Below are 19,447 nucleotides of genomic sequence, written 5' to 3'. Positions count from 1 at the left end.
GAGCCTCGTGAGCCCCGCGCGCGGCGAGTGGTAGGCGCCGCTGCCGCTAGGCCGCTCCAACCCCATCCCACTCCCGGCTTCCACGGCAAGAGCGGACAGGCGATAAAGGCAGCAGTTTCGTCGCCCACATCGCGCACGCGCAGATACACCTGCGCATGCGCGTTATCAAAGTCTGTGCAGTAGCGCTGGGGGTGCGTGAGCAGGCTCCGGCACCACAGCGAAGGAGCGGCCCAGGCTCCTCCTCCTCCTCCCCGCGCATCCCCGCCCTCGGGGTCTCCCGTACGCGGCGCCGCCGGCCGGCTCCCCTCCCGCCTCCATCCCGGCGGAGGTGACAGGAGCCCGGGGGAGCCGGCTCGGTCTCGTCGCCATGGCCGGGTCGCAGCCGCCGCTGGAGGACGAGGAGTCGCCGCTGCCTCTCGAGGACGCGGAGCTGGCGCTGGCCGGGATCAACATGCTGCTGAACAACGGCTTCCGCGAGTCCGACCAGCTCTTCAGGAAATACCGGTACCAGCCTCCGCCGGGCCCCACCGGCTCTCCCCGCACCTGCCTCCCGCCGCCCCGAGTCCTCTCTCCCCCCGCCGGCGAGCCGGGCTCCAGGGGCAGGGGCTGCTGCCCCCCCCGTCCCCCGCCGGCACCAGCCGCCCCGTCCTCTGCCTGTGTCCCGGCTCTGGCCCCAGCCCAGCCCCAGCTCAGCACCTCCACTAGCGGCCCAAGCGCCTCGGCTTCCCCCACCAACACCTGCCCCGGCTCATGCTCCCTCCCGCCCCCGCCCCCGCCCCCGCCCGGGGCGGCGTGGTGCGGTGCTCTCCGCCGCCCCCGCGGTGCGTGTGCGAAGCCGCCTCCGTTCTTCCCACGCCGCCTGGCCAGCCGCGCGCGGAGGTGGTTGTGCGCTCCCGCCTGAGCTGGGGAGGCAAACATCTCCCCCCCTCCCCCCCACGCCCCATGGCGGGCGTGGGGCTACCAGAGCACTTCCTTGTGCAAACGGTTACTTCAGGAGGTGGTTTTGTGATGCCGTCAGGCTGTTCTCTCAGTTCCCTAGGGCAGATTAAGCACTGAACGTTACATTTTGTCCCTCGAATTACTCTGCAAGAAAAAGATTGCCTCTGACTCTTAAACCGGTCCTAGCATTGCACGAGAAGTGAGGATTCACAGATTTAGGTTAATAAATCTTAACTCTAGAGAAACATTTCAATATATGACATTTGCAAACTGTTAGTCTGTGTCACCTGATTTGACAGAGGCGAACCACCATTTTAAAAAAATATATATGAAAACCAGGGGAATTTACCTTTCCTTGACAGGCACTTGTAAATCTCACAAATGCTGATGAGTAGCTATGCATGTGCACAGAAGAATAAACAATAAGATTTGCTTAATATACTTGTGTCATCCAATGAAAACATCCTGAGGATTTTTAGCTTTTAAGATTATATGTGTGTGAGTGACTTGGATTGAGACTAGATAGTGACAGGAGGTTCTTGAATGCTAGTGTGATGAAGCCATGAAATAACAAGACAATGTGTACCATGTGTTTGTATCTAGTTAAAGGAAGAGGTCACTTTCTAGAAATTACTTGAATATAGTTGTAACAGCAGATGTTACTCTATGTCTACACTAGTTTTAAGATAGTTATGTTTCCTGTATAGTTATGGAAAGAGTTAATTCTTCTCAATAATTGGAGCTCTGGCATTATAGGTGTTGTTTTCTAAATTTAAATGCACCACAGTGCTATTATCTGTACAGCAGAATATTCATTTAAGACCTAAATTGAGTTAAAAACAAGTCTGTGTTGGTGGTATTGCAAGTATTTCAGAGCCTTCCTTATTTTTTTCATTTACAAAAATTAAATTCGATACAAATAAAACTTTTTTGGGTGCAGAGGGAAGTGATGACTTAAGATCTAAAAATCTAGGATATTAAAAATAGTTTTTACTATGTTCCTGTTTCAAAAGTTGTATGTATTAATAATTGTGTGTCCAGCAGATTGTTCATCTTGTTATAGGGAACCTTTGTTTCTGAAGTCTTCCATAAAATCTTGTTTTAGTTTTCTTGTTATTATAAATTGATTATTACAATTTAAACATCAAAGGGAAAATCAAGTTTCACAGACTATTTTAATAAACTATATTTGCCTGGATCAAAGCTTCAGTCTTGTTCATATTATGAACCCATATTCAGTGACTGAAATGTCCCTCCTCAGATGTCTCAATCTCTTTTCCCTTGTGCTTAAAATGAGGTGCCTCATGATTCCATGCTATAGTTAATTTTTGACACTTGAGGACTAATTATGAGCAGCTGGTCAAATCTGATTTATCTGAAAATGGATTGTAAGTGGTGTTATGATTCATAGGTTAAGAATCACTGTCCTAGTTGCAATTTTAACTGCAAAAGTCCAGATCTTTTGAAATATTTTGTTCCTAAATAATTTAAGTGATCGGAACTTCATGTAGAAATGAAAATGGGAGAGAATGTCCAAGGCTGACAGTTCAACCATAAACTGTAGATTTCCAGCCTAGAGATAAGAAAGTTCAGGCATAAGGTATAATTTGTGTTTGACTTTTCAGACTGTTTTCCTGTCAGTTTTTCTCTTTTGTATGTTTGTGTCAGAGATGTTTTTGCTAACCAGAACTGAAGAAACATCCTTAACTTCCAAGTAGCTATCAGTCATTTAGCAATAGATTTTTATCCTTGTGTGCTTGAAAGTAAAGTCTTAGAAATAGCTCCTAATTGGGAGTGCTCTTCTAAAGAACAGCTTCTTGCCGCATTGAGAGACCTGCAGTTCATCAGATTTAGAGACGGATGTTAATCTTATTGACATCAGTGACGCTCAGAAAACTACAAAAGGGTGTTGTTGGTTTTTTGTTTTTTTTTCTCTCTCTCCTCTGCTGGTAATAGCTCACCTTACCTGATCACTCTTGTTACAGTGTGTATGGTAACACCCATTGTTTCATGTCCTCTGTGTATATAAAATCTCCGTACTGTATTTTCCACTGCATGCATCCGATGAAGTGAGCTGAAGCTCACAAAAGCTGATGCTCAAATAAATTTGTTAGTCTCTAAGGTGCCACAAGTCCTCCTTTTCTTTTTGCGGATACAGACTAACACAGCTGCTACTCTGAAACCTGTTTGGAAGAATGTGCATTTTGCATATTTATGCATATTTCTTCAAGTATGTATTTAAACTATGGTAGAAATTGTTTTATAGCCCTCTCCATCCAGCTAGTTTAAGCTTTTGAAATAGACCTATGTCATTTTCAAATGGCTTCTGAAAATAGACTGATTTCAGAAAGAGTGAAGCAGAAATCAGTGTTTCTTATGGAAACTCTCTAGGGTTTTTGAAAATTATGCAGCAAATGCTTTGACTTCACTAACTAGTTTAAAATTGCTCTTCAGAAATGCAACTATTTCATCTTTCCTCACTTGGCTCCTGAAAGATCCCATGAAGCATATTAATTCAGGTCTGTAATCCATAAATTCATAATTCGTTTATAGGAACACGGTGATAGTCTGGATGTGCCACTGAGTACATCATCCCAAATCAGTCCGAATTTTTCTCGCTCGCTCCCTCCTATCGCACATGAGGCCCTCTTCCCTCTCTCCCTGCATCCCCCCAGAAAACATGAGCATGAGCTTTTAATACCACATATATTTGAAAACTGACCATAATTCAGTTCTTAAGGAGGGAAAATTGGATTGGGAATGAAATCTTAACTGGACCTCCCTGCATATTACCCCGTAAATCGGTGTTAGCTCTCAATGGATATTCCCTTTAACTCAGTGGCTCTCAACCTTTCCCAACTACTGTACCCCTGTCAGGAGTCTGATTTGTCTTGCGTACTCCTCCAAGTTTCACCTCACTTAAAAACTGCTTGCTTACAAAATCAGACATAAAAATACAAAAGCGTCACAGCACACTATTACTGAACAATTGCTTACTTTCTCATTTTTGCCATATAATTATAAAATCAATTGAAATACAAATATTGTTCTTTTAAGTGTATAATTTGTACAGCAGTATAAAGTAGTAATGGTCTATGTGAAATTTTAGTTGGTACTGAGTTCGCGAGTGCTTTTTAAGTAGCCTATTGTAAAATTAGGCAAATATCTAGATGAGTTGATCTACCCTCTGGAAGAGCTGAGTACCCCCAAGGGGTACCCCTGGTAGAGAACCACTGAACTGACTCACAAGAGAGCTTATTTTTCCTCAGTATTGTGAACAGATATTTAAGCAAGAAAGTAATAACTTTTTTGTCTCTGTGTAAGCAGCCTATCCGCTTGTAGATCAAACAAACTAGGCAGTTGAACTAATCTATCACACATCAAGTCATGCAAATAATTGCAACTGGAATGACTGCTTTTGTAAACTAATTGGCATCTTGTTGGGACAAAACTTATGACTTGCCATATGTTAAAGCACACCTGACAGAGGATGATCATTGAGGCTTGAAAAATGAGTTTGATGTTAGTGAACAGGCAGCTTTCCTGGATGAATATAATCAACTTCTACAGAGACTTTTTTTTTAAATAAAAGCTTAAATTCTAGCCATAGTGGTTGTCATGACAACCTTCTAAACAACCATGAACCAAATATAAACTGATTAAATGTTGTCTTAACTCTGCAGACAGATAGCTCCAGTGCCTTTCTGGGGTACTTGTACAGTAGAATCTCAGAGTTACAAACACCAGAGTTACAAACTGACCAGTCAACCACACGCCTCATTTGGAACCGAAAGTATGCAATCAGGTAGCAGTAGAGACTGATTAAATAAATAAAGCAAATACAGTACTATGTTAAAAATAAAGTACTAAAAAAAGGAAAGCAGCAATTTTTTCTGCATAATACAGCTTTGAAACTTTACTTAGTCAATGTTCAGTTGTAAACTTTTGAAAGAACAACCATAACGTTTTATTCAGAGTTACGAACAACTTCCATTCCTGAGGTGTTTGTAACTCTGAGGTTCTACTGTATCTTTGTCAGGTTGTCAGAGAATAAAAACTCACTGGAGTTTTGTCAGATTTCACTGATGCTGTTCAGGGTTTTTTGAGCAACACTGAAAATAATACAAACAGGTTAATTTTATTCTTGTGCTTGTGAAAGCAACAATAGAATTAGACCTGGAAATCTAGTAATTGGAAAAGGGGACCAGAATCAAAGGCAGTGGGAGGAGAGTGTCAGAGTACCAATCTTGCAGCAGCAGATAGGCTTACAGAGAATGATCTTTTTCACCTTCTGCTAGCCACAGTAGAGAGAGGAAGGATCTTCAACTCTGACTCCTCCTAACTGGACACTGACACACAAGATGAAGCCTCCATGTGGGTCCAGTGCAGCACCTTGTTAAGAATCCAGCAACCCTCGCAAGACATTTGGCTTCTCACCTGGGTGTTGCCCTTCTTAATCGTTTTGCTATAAGTTGTGATAAAATTTTCAAGCTGTGGGTGCGTGCATGGGGAAGAAGTGGGGAAAGATAAATGTAAGAAATAAGAAAAGTGTGATAGAGAAACTTTATGGGGAGAAGAGAATATAGGGCAGGATGTGGGGGAAGGTCTAAGGGGATAGCGGCAAAGAGGAAGAAGACGTATAAGAAAATGCAGGAAAACAGAACCATGATCTGTGTGGAAAGGAGATAGTGGAGAAAGGCAGGAAAAGAAGGTTAAAAATAAAAGTGAGATGAGTACAGTAGAATCTCAGTTACAAACACCTTGGGAATGGAGGTTGTTCATAACTCTGAACAAAACATTATAGTTCTTTCAAAAGTTTACAACTGAACATTGATGTAAGACAGCTTTGAAACTTTACTATGCAGAAGAAAAATGCTCCTTTCCCTTTATTTTGTTAATAGTTTGCATTTAACACAGTGTCACCATTTCTTCTTAGAAATAAAGGTGAGAGTTAAAATCGGTTAAAGGAATCAAATACATACAACAATTGCAAACTTCTTGGATCAGGCTTGTAAAGCAGTGATGAAATAAACTGCTGGCTTGTTAAGTCTTCGATCGCTTCCAAATCATTGGAAGTTCCTCAGTCCCTTGGTTAGAATGCTCCCATTAGTATAAGTCCATAGTCCAGAGGTTTGAGCAGGAAAAAGGCAAAATGGGGATGTTTCCAGGGCCTTTTATATGTTTCCAGGATGCATTCTTCTCACAGTTGATAATTACAGGGAACAAGATGGTGTTTCGAGTCTCATGGGCAAATCACATGTCCATTTATGCTTTGCTTAGTCATAGTAGAGGGCATCCCCCATACTCCAGTTAGAACATTCACAGGAAAGTCCATTAAGTGTAGATAGTATCAGGGGTAGCCGTGTTAGTCTGTATCCACAAAAACGAGGAGGCGTCCGGTGGTACCTTAAAGACTAGCAGATTTATTTGGGCATAAGCTTTTGTGGGTAAAAAACCCACTTCTTCAGATGCCTGGAGTGAAAATTACAGATGCAGGCATTATTATACTGACACATGAAGAGAAGGGAGTTACCTCACAAGTGGAGAATCAGTGCTGACAGGGCCAATTCAGTCAGGGTGGATGTGGTCCACTCCCAATAATTGAGGAGGAGGTGTCAATTCCAGGAGAGGGAAAGCTGCTTTTGTAGTGAGCCAGCCACTCCTAGTCCCTATGTACCATGCGCCATGTACATTGGCCAAACTGGACAGTCTCTACGTAAAAGAATAAATGGACACAAATCTGACATCACGAATGGTAACATACAAAAACCAGTAGGAGAACACTTCAGTCTTCCTGAACATTCTATAACAGATTTAAAAGTAGCCATATTTGAACACAAAAACTTCAGAAACAGACTTCAAAGAGAAACTGCAGAACTAAAATTCATTTGCAGATTTAACACCGTTAATTTGGGCTTGAATAGGGACTGGGAGTTGCTGGCTCACTACAAAAGCAACTTTCTCTCCTCTGGAATTGACACCTCCTCAATTATTGGGAGTGGACTATATCCACCTGATTGAATTGGTCTTGTCAGCACTGGTTCTCCACTTGTGGGGTAACTCCCTTCTCTTCATGTGTCAATATAATAATGCCTGCATCTGTAATTTTCAGTCCATGCATCTGAAGAAGTGGGTTTTTTACCCATAAAAGCTTATGCCCAAATAAATCTGTTTAGTCTTTAAGGTGCCACCGAACTCCTTGTTGTTTAAGTGTAGATAGGCATCTTCCATTGTGAATTAAGTGATCTTTGATGGGTCATTCAACTTGAATAGTCCCTTCAAGAAGTGCGGGCTAAATACCTTGTGGATGTTACCACATAAGCAAACATTTGAAATACAGGTACATAGTTAATATCCATAACTTCAGATACGAAAGTGATACATGCATACAAATAGCATAATCATATTCAGCAAATCATAACCTTTCCGTAGACACCTTACATGACATACTTTATACAAGATTTGTTGCAATTATATAAGTGGTAGCAACAATGATCTACATGGTCATATTTTATCAGATAACGTCACACACAGCACTGTACTGTATTTGCATTTTTGGGTGTGTGTGTGGGGGGGGTCCTCTGCTGCTGCCTGATTGCGTACTTCCAATTCCAAATGAGGTGTGTGGTTGACTGGTCAGTTCGTAACTCTCGTATTCGTAACTCTGAGGTTCTATTGTAATTCTGCGTCCTTACATTTTTTTAAAAAGTAAAATTGCTAATGTTGCAATGAAGAATAGTACACACATCTCATTCCTTTAAATCGCAAAGGCACTGCTTTTGTGGGAGGATGTGGCAACACTATACTCTTGCTATTTGGCTTATTCCTTGAGCTATTAGTCTCTGGATGGATTAATCAGACCATTGTAGTTAGAAATGGAAAAGACCTATTATAGTGAGTTTATGACTACCTTGAACAGAGCATGGGCCATTCTAATCCTTCTTTTCAAATATTTTTTTAAGTCCCATGTTCTGAGGCATCTAAACATAGTAGTCTAAAAACTACTAAAAGAGAAGAAACAAAGCCCAGTAATAATGACATTGTTTAGTAATTCCGAGAAAGGGTAACAGAAGGACAGTCCACAAAAACAAGCATCAAACTCCTCATTCCAGAAGAGAACAGAAGTTGAATTTAAAAGAGCAAATAAAGCATCAATTAAGTGTTGAAATGGTATTTAAATGAAATCAAAAAAGAGGGGAAGGGAGTTCCAAAGTGCTCAGGCTACAAGGTAAAGAGCAAGATATTTAGAAATAGCAATAGGAAAACAGTAAGACAGGAAGGACGAGTTACAATAATAGCAGTGAATATAATTGAGATTTTTTTTAAAGTGACAGTATAGAAGACTGCAAGACTAGGGAATGAAATGAAGGGGAAGGAATATTAATAGTGAAGCAAAGCGAATATGAGACTTGCTGCGTGCTTTTTTGGGACAGGCTGAAGAGAGACTTTTGGAACACCATCATAGGTAGAACTGCAGAAAATGAGGTAAAAGCTTGCAAGCACAAACATCAGAATTTTCACTGTGTGGGTAATATAAAAACTGCAGCTAGATTTTAAGATATTTGTAAGATTTAACATGAAGAAACTTATTGTTTCAAGATAACACAAAGCTTCAAAGCAGTGACAGCTGAATGATGGGAGTTTTGTCCATTGAAAAGACTGCAGTGGCAATGAAGAAAGAGTTAGAAGAAAAGAGCTTCTCTCAGATTTAAGGTAAGAGTCAGTACAATGACCAGTTGTCAAACAAAAAATAAGTTAAATGTCTTTAATTTTTTAAAGATATTTTTAGCTTGAGTGGAAACTAATTCTTCCTGTTTTTCTCTTTCTGCATAGGCGGCTTTTACTAAAAGAAGAATGACATCAGTGTCTTTCATCCAGTGTTGATGTGTGGGAGGATGATTGTTTCTGCAATATGCACAGTACATTGCTAAGTTAATTGAAAGACATGTGCCTTTTCAGTACTATTTACTGAAACTGGTCAACATATGTATGTTACAGAAACCAGGTTCTAGTGGTATCTGAATGCCAGCACTGGAAACAGTAGTGCCAACTACTGTGACTATACAATAGATTACCTTGGTATCTACTGGTCATGAAAAGTATCAATTGTGTATATGTACGATATATTCTATAACTAGTACTAAAACAAACTTTAAAAGTTAATTAGGCAAGTGTAACTTTTAAACACATTTTATATTTCCTGTTTGCAATGAATATGTCATTAGGAAGGCCCTTTTAAACTGGTGATACTGCTGATTCTGCAATATTAGGCGTCCACTGGAGTTTTGACAGCGGGATCCCCACCATGTGCGTGGCTCTCCGTGAAAGCCCTGGCTGCCCAATGTGGCTGACAGCTGGGAGCCCCAACCCAATGTTCCTGTTATCAGCTCTGGGCCCCCATTCACAGCCCTGGACAACTGACAGCAGAAAAATCACAGAAAAGTAGTAATGGATATTATTACTGCAAATAATAAGGTCCATTATTACTTTCCACAATTTTCCATGTCTTGTCCGCAACTCAGCTGCAATTTTTTGACAGTCATCCCACATTTCAAGTAGGTCCTTAGTCATTAGATCAAAATCTTTCAGCTCCTTAATTCTGATATGAAATTGCTAATACAGCTAATTTTTGAATAAAGTGTTTAATAGTGTACATGTGTCTAATGTTTTCTAAGATTATATTTGTATTTGCACAAGCTACATTAAAATCCATTAAAGGATTATTCACTGTTGATTAAACAGACCAAAAAGATGTATATGTTTTGGTTGTGAATGTTTTGTATTCCTAACGATTTGTTTGCCATTTTGAAAATATGTCAGTAGGTGTTATCCGATCCATCCATAAGTTTAGAAGGAATAATATTTTAATTTTCATTGTTAGCTTGGGAAATATTTAAAATTATCTTGTATTTTGTTCGTGATCTTCTGGTGGTGCTTAATTATTTGGATGCATTGATAAGCCTATTTTCAACTTCATAATCTCATCAGTCACATTCTAATGGACTCCAGAATACATTTCTAGATACTGCTAAATTAGCAAGTGGGGGGAAGGTCCTTAAATATTGGGTGAATATTACTTGAAATTTTGATCTGAGCTAAAATGTGGCAGCTTTTGGAACTTGTGTTTGTGGAAGCAGGGAGTTAGTGGTGTGTTTTAATGCCAGATTTCTGGAAAAGTCTTAAAATAACGATGTACGTGGTGCTAGTATTTCAAAAAACATTAATAAAATGCACATGAAACCAAGATTTTATGTATCACTCGACTGGTAAGAGATGAGAGGCCTGCTGATTCATTGTCCATGCTCATTTCCTCATATCTCTCATCTCTTGACAACTTATACATGGAAGACCAGCTGTGGAAAAAGTTGGAAACCTTTCTGAAGCTCCGGGAAAAGAGGGGGGTGGCAATCTGTTGATATAATTGACGATTTAACAGCTGTCCTTCTTGCTAATTTTCACACACGTATGCTCTTGTTGGGACTGTTCAGAGGTTTACAGTCTTGATCAGCGGGACTTGAGTTTAAAAACAAAACAGGGCAAATTAATTTTTTTTTCCTGCATGTGTCCTGCTGACTTTGAACAACATTAGAACAATGTGGAGGGTAGGGTTTCTGGCCCTGCTGGGTAGAATTGGTAGACCCTATCCAGACCAGCAAAAACAAACCAAAAAAACCCCTTATCCTATAGCAGTAAGAAGAGAGGCAGAGGAAACGTGCATAATTGGGGGATGTACTAAGCAGAAACTACAGAAATGAGAAAAGTAGGAAGTGTGTGTGTGTTTTGTTTGGGTTTTTTGTTTCTTTTGGTCAGCAAGAAAAATGCAGTGAGGGGTAGAAGTGTAGAATTTCATGGGAAAGGATGTTAGGGAACCAGGCTCTGAGAAGCTCGATGCCCCTGCAAGGGTGGGGGAGATGAGCCCTAATCGTGCCTCTGTTATGAAGAGACCCAGAGAAGTGGCTTGAAGACTCTGCTGGAAACCAGGCCTTAACTTAGCAGGAGCAGGGGCTAGCTAAAGGAAGCTGATCTTTCAACTTCCCTCATCAAGGGGTAAATTCAGATTTAGAGAATAGAGGATCTTTCATCTAGACAGTTGAATCCCTCAATCAGGTTTCAGAAATAACCTTGAATGAATGAAAATACACACTTAGACCACATAGCTGCCACAAGTTAATAGCTTCCCTTCAGCTTCTTTGGAGAAAACTTCACATTGCATTTGCTGCATCAAAATTATTCTAGGGACTCTTGTTTTAAGACTAATGATACTACCTACTGCATTATGTGCGCATAAATACATGTCCTCTTCTCTTGAAATCAGTATTACAAGAGAGGTAGCTTAAAACCCTAGAAAATGGAATTCTACAAATTTCCCCAACTGTAGAGTTACTCTTTTACGGCGCTGCTTCACTGGTGATAAGCTATTGGCCATTCTGAAGGCCACTCACTGGCTTGAATTTCAGTGCTTTCTGGCAGTGGCTTGCAGATTTTACAGCTATCCAAGTTGTCACTTGTTTTGCAGAGGCAACTGATGCTCAAGAGCCGTAGCATCCTTGCATATAATGTGGTACCATATATAAATACTGTCTGAAAGTCGGTGTAGACTCTGAAGCTATCATGCGTTAAACCCACATTTACAAAAGTATTTAATTTCTGTAAGGAGCAATCAAACCTTACATATAAAAAACAAATGAAATAATTCTCAGAATATTTTAATGTACAACAATAGAGTACACAGGTAATGGAAAAATAGTGGTGCATGCATCAGAGGCACATAGTCATGAATTTGACTAAGCCTAAATCTCATTTTTATGATCTCTTTTCTTCTTAAAATGCCTTAATTGTTGCATTATTTTCACCTAAACCCCCCCATTCCTCCAAAAAATACTATTCCTAGTTAAAACTAAAACGGGAGGGGGAAAGGGTAGTCTTGATCTCTCCCCTGAAGCATTGGAGACAAAATTAGTAAATATATATAGAAAGCTAAGATGCCATCACTAAAAATGAACTGCTGAAGTAAGCAGTATTTACAGTAGTCATTCACATGAAGAAATGGGCCTCTATGTAAATTTAGAATCTTATTACTTCAATAGCAGACATTTGCATTAAAGTGAGTAGAAACAAGTTAATAAAGGGGCATTGCTGTGAACTGCTACTTATTAGTGTATGTAGCTTGTATTAGTAAACTCAGAAGTATGAAAGCAGTTCTTTTCTAGCTGGTTTTTTAAACTACAAAAGTGAGGGTAAATGGAGATAAGACTGAAAAGTATATGGCGTCGTCTGAAGGAAGAACTCTTTAAATGCAAATTTGGAAAGAAGATTAAGTATTGGTGGAATCATAGTGCCTACTACAGTATCCCAGGACTGTAGGAACTAGCTGTATTGGACATATAACCTAAGAAAGCTGGGTTTGATCAAGCCTGGCATGGTTTCCCTTCTGGATGAGCGTGGCGATAAGTATCGGATATAGATTGAAAGGAAAGTCTCAAAAATGTCGTATTTCTAAATATTGTGGAATATACTTAAGTAAAATAAGGGTAGAAAAAGAGAGAAGACCAGTGAATGATGAAAAGAAAAGAATGGTTGTCACTTCTGCCTCTGCCCTTCAGTTCCAGTTTTTTCTATGACAAATGCTCTATTCTTTCCACAAACCATGCTTAAAACTTTGATTAACATTAATTATATGAGTTAAATACATACATCAGGGAGGGGCAGAGCAAGCACCTCTTTCCGCTGAAACAAAATTAGCTATATTAAGAGCCATAGTGAAATGAACTACACTGGCATAATTGTATTGTGGCATCTAGCAGCACTACTGTCGTTAAGATAATGTAAATACTTGTTAATCCTGTTTTTACACGATTTTACCATAAAAACACCTTCTGCTTTGCACCTAGATATCCAAAGTAATAGTTAAGGATTTTCAAACATATTTCCTTACTACTTTAATTTGCAACATCTTTTTGAGGTTTATAGTTGTGTTGACTTCAATGTAATTTTGAAAATATGTTGCAAAATATTACTTAACAAATCATCTACTGCACAGATACAACCTAATTTTTTTCACCTCCCTTCAACAAGCTGGGTAAGGATTTTTATAACATTGTAAGTAAGCTATGATCCCTTATAATATAGTAATTGCCTAAGGAGAATAACTGATGAAAGAAAATAGCCTGTGATAGTATTGATTTTTTTTTTTTATATCTTTTTCGGAAGCACGGGGAAGTCTTTAGAAATAACTGGCAATGTTTACAGAATGCATTTGAGCTGACAAAGGGCAGGAGAATTGGTGTAATACTACTGTTTTACACAAGAAGGGTGATACATGCGAGCTAAGGAACTAAAGACTTATTGATCACTAGTTTAGCACCTAGAAAGAGATCACCAGCATACTTAATACATGATTTCACTGCAGTAATTGATCTCAAAGACAATTCAGCAATTGGATTTTTTTCACTCTTGACATGTTCACCTTAAAATATGGAATTTAAGTAAAACTTCTTACAATAAGTTCCTGTTTAAAACTGCTTTAGCTCCATATTTCTTAAATGTTATGTTCACTTGAGAAATGTACAGTCACATGAGCTTCACAAGATTATTTTGGGAAAAACAAAACAAAGGGGAATAGAATAAACTACTGTAGCACAGTCCCCGTGCAACTCTTTGAAAATTGTTTAAAGATGATAGGTGTTCATTCCCCTTCATGTCTTTAAGAAAAAATCATCCCCCCCAACCATATTTTAAAAAACATAACGTATATTGAGGCACATTTCATTCTAGTTCAGTATTTTCCTCTTAAATTCCAGGAGAAGATTAGCAAATAAGGAGATGCACTCTTCTGAAGTCAGTAAATCTCTTTCCAACACTTTACTGGCTAATATTTTTTATGGTGATCTATAGTTCAAAGACATAAATCCTCATCAAGAAAATAGCATTGATGCTTGACACCATCAAAAAGAATGGTGAGGATAACAGTGTTAATGTACATTGCTGGCTAGGAAACCAGGCTAACAGATGCGGCAAAAAGAAGTGACAGGGAACATTAAGATGATTATTAAATTACAATGTAGAAATTATGTGAGTGCAAAGAATTGGAGAGATTGGGTAAAATGCTGGAAGTCTAATCTGATGCAGGATGAATGGGAGGGAGTGAGGCTAGAAGTATTGGTTGCTCATTAAGAACTAATAATTTAATATCTTGCAGATTAGTGTAAAATTACTCATACTGCTATAAAGACCCCAATTCAGGAAAGCCTTTATACTCAAAGAGTACTCAAGCAGGTCACTGGAATTTAAGTAGGAGTTTTAGGTGGAAGTGTCACTGAAACACACGTAACACGTGACAGGTTTCTACTAGTCTGTACACAGGCTCTCTGTAGAGCACAGTTTAGATACTAAATAACACTGATATTTCTGGTGGCTATTCTCTTTGTTTACCTGTCAATAGCATTCAGGAGATTAAAATAGCTAGAATGTTTGTTTGAAGTGTGTTTTTTCCTCTTTGATTTTTGTATATTGGTATATTTATTTGAAAAACCCCACAGCAAGAGATTTATATTATAAAATATGTATGGGTTTATATTTACAAATGTTGTATCAAACACACTCTAATATGTATTTGAAGTGTAGGTTTTTCAGTTCTTGTTTCCATCTCTTATTTCCCTCTCAGTCCTTTTTCTCTCTTACTTCCTCCAAGCTTATTTGCTTTATTGTTACATATAATACATAAAGTAAAACATGGGTAAACTCTGAAAAACCTGCATTGATATCTTGGCTTTCTGAGACCATCACAAACCATTCTAGTTTTACTGATATGATAATGAAAAGGATGATGATATTTATTTATTTTTACACATGGGAAAACAAATGTTTTGTCCAAGGCCAAACAGTGGATCAGTTGCATTGCTGAGATTATAACAAGAGTTCCTGACAGCTAGCTCTATGTTTAGCCATAGACAGGGTTTTATAGTGATTGCTGTGGTCATTCAGTCTGAAACCTGACCCAGGTACTGAATATAACCTGACTGTCTGTTTGGCCTAGGAATTGCTGTCACCCTCATGGAATTAGACCTTAATTCCCATGAAACAAGGAAAACCTTCAATGATGTAGAATTTCTTAATTCATTTACTAAAAAATAATGAGGAAGACTTCTAACCTATTTTAGATCTCTGGAACAAAGCAGATAAAGAACCAGACTTCTTATGAACTATCAAAATGGAACTTCAGGTCTCCAAGTCACATTCTTGTTATATACACATTTCTGCAGTGTCCATCACCATATTACCTGAGCGCTTGACTAGATGAAAGATGCATTAGATACTTCTAGAAATAGAATACCAGGGAATATTGTAATCACTCTTACAAATAGAAATCCGTTCAGAAGTTGAGGGATAGGAGAAAACAATTAATTGGGCAGTGGGGTATGGCCAATCGCAGCATGGCTCACTGAAGGACATGCTGCCAGGTAGGTGTGAAATGCCAGGCAGTGAGGTGAGATCTTGATCCACAAAGTTGGTCCAAGATCAACAAGGATAGCCTTTGAGTTGCCTTCAAAACTATCATTGGAAGGCCATAACCTCTGCTACCTTTCTGGTCCCTGCTGAGGGATAAATCAGGCAGTACCTGCAAGGTTCTTTAACATCTGAGTGCTCACCCACCAGAAGGTTGAAATAGTGCAAGGCATCCCTCAATACCTGCTCTGTTGGGAGGGCTCCAGGCTGGAGAGTGGAGCCCCTAAAATAGGTGACATTGAGCAGGGAAAATGTATGTCTCTTGTGCCCCTGCTGAATCACTGTATCTCCACGTCCGCCCCAACCTTCAGGGATCCTATGGTTTTCTGGCCTTAGACCTGAAGTGGCCCTTTCCTAGCAGAACCCCCATGGAGGGCACTCTTAACATTTGTCCCAGATTTGCAACTGCATACATGCAGGTGAATTCCTGGCTCATGTGAAGCTCCATTGGATGCAGTTGCAATATCAAGGCTTGTCTCCCCGCCCCCATGGGCTAATATTTTTGAGGCATGGAAACCCTGAAAGACACACATTTTGCAGTTTCCACCGCTTGAATTAGCAGGGGTGACTCAAATCCAGAGAATTATGCTGAATTCTTTCCATCTTGTGGCTTTTTCCCTGGAGAGTATCATGTACCCACTTCTTCCACATTATGATCTTGCATAAACCAATTTTGATTTCAGAATTTGGTCTAATGAAGCAGATTTATTCCCAGACATATAACCCTTATTTCACATCAGATATTTTCTGTAGGTGTTCTAGTAAACTGTATGTTTACATGTGATAACTACATTTTGTGTTTGTTTTTTTACAGAAACCACAGTCCGTTAATGAGTTTTGGGGCCAGTTTTGTCAGTTTTTTGGTAAGTGGGTGAACAAATTGGGCAGAGAGAATTCATCTCACTGTTTGTATCATTGTTAATTTCCTTGTGGGCATATATGGTGCATATGGTCATTTGTGTTTTCTTGTTAGGCTCAACTCTTTCAGAATATTAAAATAATGTAGTTATAAAACATGCATAACTCATTATGTTGCATATATGGAATCTTAACTTGTTTTGCTCTTTTATGCGGTTTTAATTGGGAATAAAGGGTTCTATAAATTCAGCATCTCAAATTTATTAAATATTTACATGTTCCATTAAAAGCAAAAGCCAAAGACTGATTATCTTGCTTTACTGAAAAAAATTAGTTATTGAAATGAAATTCATAAATTCCGCTTTGTCCTAGAAATGAACAGTTTATTATAAGTCTCATTTATCATTATTTTAGAATAAAACTGGTGGACTTCATGTGAAAACATCTTAAATTAGTACCCTTTTTGAAGGTGCAGAGGTATTTGAGGACTAAGAACGCTAGTAGACTAAAGGTTATTAATGTGTGACTGGTCACATTTATGAAAATGCGTTAAGTACATCGTATATGGAGGAAGAAGAGAGAAAAGGGATGAAAACGAGCTGCTGATCTAAAAGCATATTTAATAGTATTTAAGAAAGTATTTGAACCTCATTTTTAAGTTGACCTTATTGTGACTTGCCTGCTTAATCCTAGGCTGCAACCACATATAGAATAGTAAAGTTGTTGTTTTTTGTTTTGTTTTTTAAATAAAAGATAATTTTATAATATTCCAGAAGTGCTTTTTTATACATTAAATTAATTTTAAACACCTCAGTCTGTGGACTACATGACTTGGAAAGGCATATTAAAGGCGGCTTTTTCCCTCTTGCCTTAGGCCAACATGATGAAAATCTCTTAGGCTTGCTTATCTGAGTTGATTTACTGAACCAGTATAACAGCACAGTACAGCATCACTGTACCTTGAAAAACTTCTGCTTAGTTACTGTTCTAAAGATAGCTACAGCACTTCGCATGCCTATGTCATCCAGAATTTCCATTAGACAAAGTATCAGAAAAAGTCAGTTATCCTGAGACCCTCTTTAGCTAGGCTAAATGGAAACTGAAATGTCTTTTTTGTTTTTAACAAGAAGTATAGGGATTCAGCTCATTATCACTCATAATGCAGCGGGTTTTATTTGTTCTTGACTTTGAGGCATGTTATTTACGTGAATAAATTATATAAAACAGTATGTGCGCAGACACAAATTGAATCTTGCATAACAGTAATTGAAAGTGAATTTATGTAACATAATGCATTTTTCAGCAAATGTAATATGACAGTATTTTCAGTTCAACTATATATTAAACATACAGTTTTGTTAAGAGAGGCAGAGTCAGCTAATAAGTTCTGATTTCAGTCTCTTGACATTTTAGTGAGGCACACTTAAATGCGGTTGGGCAAGGGGTGTATATATATCTAGCTGTGTATATGAGTCTTGAGTAGCAATTTAATCCTCAAATGTGTTTTAGAAAGACTTATTTAGTTTTTCTCTATAGTTACTGCACCAATAGCTGATGTAAATTTTCTTGTTTTGTCATTCAAATCTTTTGCATTTTATTTTTGAAAGAATGCCATGATGACATTTGAAGAAGAAAAAATGCAGTTGGCTTGTGATGATTTAAAAGCCACAGAAAAACTGTGTGAGAGTGAAGAAGCTGGAGTTATAGAAACAATCAAGAATAAAATTAAAAGGAATGTAAGTGGAGCATCTGTAAAAATATTAACTATTGTGTGCAACTGTTTGTGAAAACTTCCTTCTAGCTTTCCTTTTCTCGTTGGCATTCAAGAGGAGTTTTCATGGCTGAGCTGATGTCAGAACTGCTGTTGGGAATCTTTGTGGTATGTTTGTTCTCTAAAATTTCAATTTGCATGACAGTGTCAGTTCAGATGGGCTGGCATATGGAATTCCTAGGTTTAGAGAGGCTAATTACCAGAGCGATGGGCATTTTAGAAATTTGAGAGAGATTTACCCAGAGTTGAGGACAGCTCCCATAGGGCCACCCATATGGTTGTCTTTTGCTGGGTTAGATATTCTGAATACTGTTGGGTAGCACAACCATCATCTCTGCCATTTCAATGCAGAGGCTATCCCATACCCATATTGACATCAGAGACAGTGTTCAGTCATAACCTCACCGATTTTTGTGGTGGTCTCTGCTGCTGGTCTGCCCTCCCAACTGGAGTATCTGTCAGGTTACCAGCTGCTTTTATCAGCTCTTAGAGGAGGCTCTTGACTCTGGTTCCTCATTGTAACCTGGTGATTTTGGTGTCTGGATGTCATTGGGGTTTAATGGTGAGCTCTCAGAATTGAATCAGTTGGGCTTTGTTGAGATGGAGTTATCTAAGGAGCCACCTGGAGTCTGATTTTTTTTTTTTATTATTTTGTACAAGGAATTTGTGACTCTACAGAAGAGCTGTAATTTATGCCAAGAAATATTGTGTGCTCTCAACATGTACTCTTTAAGGGACTGACCAGCTGCTGAATTTCTTTCAGGAAACATGCAGTCTGATTATTCTGGATAATTATTTGTTTAGTTTCTATACATAGTAATATCTTGTGACACTTCCCAGGCGTAGCCAGTGTTGTAAGGCACCTCAGTGCAGCCTGCTGTTAGCATGAGGAAGGCTTGTCTGTGCCTTCCAGGCATCAGCTTCCCAGCCCCACTGACCACAGGCAACACCAGCACTCTAGGCCTATGCAGGCCCAGCTCTCTCTACAGACAGGCACATTCCAACCCTTGAGGTCCCTGAGCATCCCCTTGGAGTGTCTGCCACTGGTTCACGAAATTCACTGCTTTCAAAGGAACAGTACATACCAGTTTACCAGTTTCACTTGAGGATCACTGCTCCACTGAACACACAGCACTTAAATATGTTTAGTCAAAATAAGTAAAAATTTATTTAACAAAGAGTAGGGATTTTAGAAGTAGCAAGTGAAAGTATTGGAAACACAGGCTTACATATAAAATAAAATCCTAATGCCTTCTAGAGCCTAGATTTAATTAACAAGATACTATCTTGTCTAACGAAGTTTAGCTCACTTAAAATCTTTCCAGTACTTTCTAGCCAGGTTGGCTCTGACCCTCTTTTCATAAAACAGAACAC

At 39.0% G+C, this 19,447-nt stretch overlaps 1 protein-coding gene across 1 annotated transcript in view; it reads left to right on the top strand.

Annotated features, from left to right (window-relative positions):
* The first annotated feature begins 299 nt into the window (after positions 1-299).
* TTC39C (tetratricopeptide repeat domain 39C) overlaps positions 300-19,447 on the top strand; it is a 61,073-nt gene continuing 41,925 nt past the window's right edge. Inside the window, exons 1-3 of the mRNA XM_074944499.1 lie at positions 300-504; positions 16,259-16,307; positions 17,910-18,038. Of these exons, the coding sequence (XP_074800600.1) occupies positions 368-504; positions 16,259-16,307; positions 17,910-18,038 (315 nt within the window). The 5' untranslated portion in view covers positions 300-367. The remainder of the gene's footprint in view (positions 505-16,258; positions 16,308-17,909; positions 18,039-19,447) is intronic.

The sequence above is a fragment of the Natator depressus genome, chromosome 2 (genome assembly GCF_965152275.1).
Source record: "Natator depressus isolate rNatDep1 chromosome 2, rNatDep2.hap1, whole genome shotgun sequence".
NCBI classification, from domain to species: Eukaryota; Metazoa; Chordata; order Testudines; family Cheloniidae; genus Natator; species Natator depressus.
Note: the sequence above shows the minus strand (reverse complement) of the source record. Positions and strands in the feature narration are given on the sequence as shown.